Below are 2,906 nucleotides of genomic sequence, written 5' to 3'. Positions count from 1 at the left end.
ATGTTGAGGTATTTTAAGAAAATACGAGATGAACCTACTTCAAACAAGTCATCTCCCCCTCCACCACCTCCTCCTCCTCCTCCTCCTCTACCAGCTTCTCTTGATGCTGACTCAAATGAGTATCCTAGTGATCCTGGGCTAAGAAAGCACATTCTTGAGTATAATGTTAATGAAAGGGAGATTGTTCGACATTACTATTTGCAAAAAGGTCCTTTTCAACCTAAAAATCATGAATTTCCTTGGCGTTCTTGTCCCAAAGAGAAACGAAGATTTCGAACTATATGGTTTAGTCTTCATCCTAATTGGCTAGAATACAGCATTGCAAAAGATGCGGCTTTTTGTCTTTATTGCTATTTATTCAAAGCGGATCATGGTGGTCAAAGTGGTGGTGATTCTTTTGTTACTGAGGGATTTAAAAATTGGAGAAAGAAAGAAAATTTTAATGAACATGTTGGAAATCAGAGCAGCATTCACAACAGGTGCATGATGGCGGCTTATGATTTAATGAATCAAAAACAACATATTGAAACTTGTTTGATCAATCAGTCTAGTCAAGTAGCTATCGATTATCGTGTTCGTTTGACAGCATCAATTGATTGCATAAGATTTCTTGTGCGTCAAGGATTAGCATTTCGTGGTCATGATGAATCAACAAACTCACTCAATCATGGTAATTTTCTTGAATTGTTAAGATTTCTTGCTGACCATAATGAGGATATTAATAGAGTTGCACTAGACAATGCTCCCTCAAATCTCAAATTGACATCGCCTGATATTCAGAAAGATATTATCAGATCCATTGCTTATTTAACCACTAATTCTATTCTTGGAGATCTCGGTGATAAATTATTTACTATATTAGTTGATGAGGCTCGTGATATATCTGTTAAAGAACAAATGGCAGTTGCTTTACGGTTTGTAGATGAAAGGGGAAATATTGTTGAGCGCTTTCTAGGCCTTGTACATGTAAGCGACACTACTGCCTTATCACTTAAAACTGCTATTGATTCTTTGTTGTGCCAACATGGATTATCTATATCTAATTTGCGGGGGCAAGGATACGATGGAGCTAGCAATATGAGAGGAGAATTCAATGGCTTAAAAAGCTTAATTATGATGGAAAACCCTTCTGCTTATTATGTTCATTGTTTTGCTCATCAACTGCAACTTACACTTGTAGCTGTTGCTGAAAATCATATAAGAATTTCTACTTTTTTTGATGTGGTTGCACAATTGAACAATATTGTTGGAGCCTCATGCAAGCGAAGAGATATACTTCGTGAGAAACAATTTGAAAAAGTTATTAAAGGAATTTGCAATGGTGATATCTTCACTGGACAAGGTATGAATCAAGAGATGACATTAAAAAGAGCTGGGAGCACACGTTGGGGTTCACATTATAATACATTGTTAAGTTTGATACATTTGTATCCTTCAATTATTGATGTTCTTTTATTTGTTGAAGAGGAGGGAAAAGATCACAAGCAAAGGGCACAAGCAAATAATCTGTTGGAATTGATTGGAAAATATGAATTTATATTTCAGATGCACTTAATGAAGAATATCTTGGGAGTCACGAATGATTTGTCGCAAGCTTTACAAAGAAAAGATCAAGACATTGTAAATGCCATGATTCTTGTAAGATCAAGCAAACATCAATTGCAAACTATGAGAGATGATGGTTGGGATTTGTTACTGAATGAAGTTTCTTTATTTTGTGTTAAGTATGAGGTAGTCACCCCGCACATGGAAGACTTGTTCGTCTTTCATGGGAGATCACGACGAAATATTGAAGGAAGGACAAATCTTCACTATTATCGTGTTGAAACATTTTATGAAGTGATAGATTTGCAACTTCAGGAGTTGAACAATCGCTTTAACGAGGTGAACACGGAGTTGTTGTTGTGTATGAGTTGTCTTGATCCATCAAATTCATTCTCTGCTTATGATAAGAGAAAATTACTTCAGTTTGCTCAGTTTTATCCATCCGATTTTTCCCCAATAGAGTTAATGCATCTTGAGCCCCAACTTGATAACTTTATTTTTGATATGCGGAGTAGCAATCAATTCTCTGAGGTTGTGGGGATTAGCCAGCTTGCTAAAAGGATGATTCAATTGAAAAAACATCATCTGTATCCTTTGGTATATTTACTTTTGAAGTTAGCATTGCTATTACTTGTTGCAACTGCAACTGTAGAGAGAGTGTTTTCAGCAATGAAAATAATCAAAACCTCACTTCGAAATCGGTTGGGAGATGATATGGTAAATGATTGTTTGATACCATATATTGAGCGAGATGTGTTTGATACTATTGATAATGAAGCTATTATTCAGCATTTTCAAAATATGAAATCTCGAAGAGTGATATTGTAAAAAACATATGAAGTTTATATATAACTTTTTTTATACATTTTCTGTGTTGTATTATTTTTTTTAATTTGTTGAATTCACCCCCCCCCCCACCCTAATTAAAAATCCTAACTACGCCACTGGGGACATATATCGTTTAAGGATAAAAATTTGCCATTCTACAAAACTAAGAGGATTAGTCGACATAACATAATTGGAGACTGCACTAGTGGTTCTGAATTAATCAAGCATGTCAATGAGAAATTCATCAAGCATGTTAGTGTGAAATTCATCAAACATGTCAGTGTGATATTGAGGAATAGTGTATATTTATATGGGATGCCATCGCCGCCCTATAGTTTTTCCAGTCTCGTGAATGGCACGCTTCCTAACTGTACCTACATTTCTAGCGAGCACGACGAGTTGCCTGATGATGACAGCTTTGTCTACCACATCACCATGCCAAAAGCTTATGATATGAATGATGCCACTTTGAAGCCACTATTACAACCCTAGTTTTTTAAATTGGGGTTGTGGATCTTTTGAACAACCAAGTT

The 2,906-nt window shown here is 35.8% G+C and overlaps 1 protein-coding gene across 1 annotated transcript; it reads left to right on the top strand.

Annotated features, from left to right (window-relative positions):
- On the top strand, window positions 1–2,373 carry LOC122050585 (zinc finger MYM-type protein 1-like). Its single transcript, XM_042611482.1, has one exon. It carries the CDS (start codon window positions 1–3, stop codon window positions 2,371–2,373), a length of 2,373 nt encoding a protein of 790 aa, XP_042467416.1.
- The last annotated feature ends 533 nt before the right edge of the window (window positions 2,374–2,906 follow it).

The sequence above is a fragment of the Zingiber officinale genome, chromosome 3A (genome assembly GCF_018446385.1).
Source record: "Zingiber officinale cultivar Zhangliang chromosome 3A, Zo_v1.1, whole genome shotgun sequence".
In the NCBI taxonomy this organism is placed as follows: domain Eukaryota; kingdom Viridiplantae; phylum Streptophyta; class Magnoliopsida; order Zingiberales; family Zingiberaceae; genus Zingiber; species Zingiber officinale.
Note: the sequence above shows the minus strand (reverse complement) of the source record. Positions and strands in the feature narration are given on the sequence as shown.

What these genes read in the sequence shown, in the direction of transcription:
- LOC122050585 (XM_042611482.1), top strand. Translation starts at nt 1, where the DNA reads ATGTTGAGGTATTTTAAGAAAATACGAGATGAACCTACTTCAAACAAG.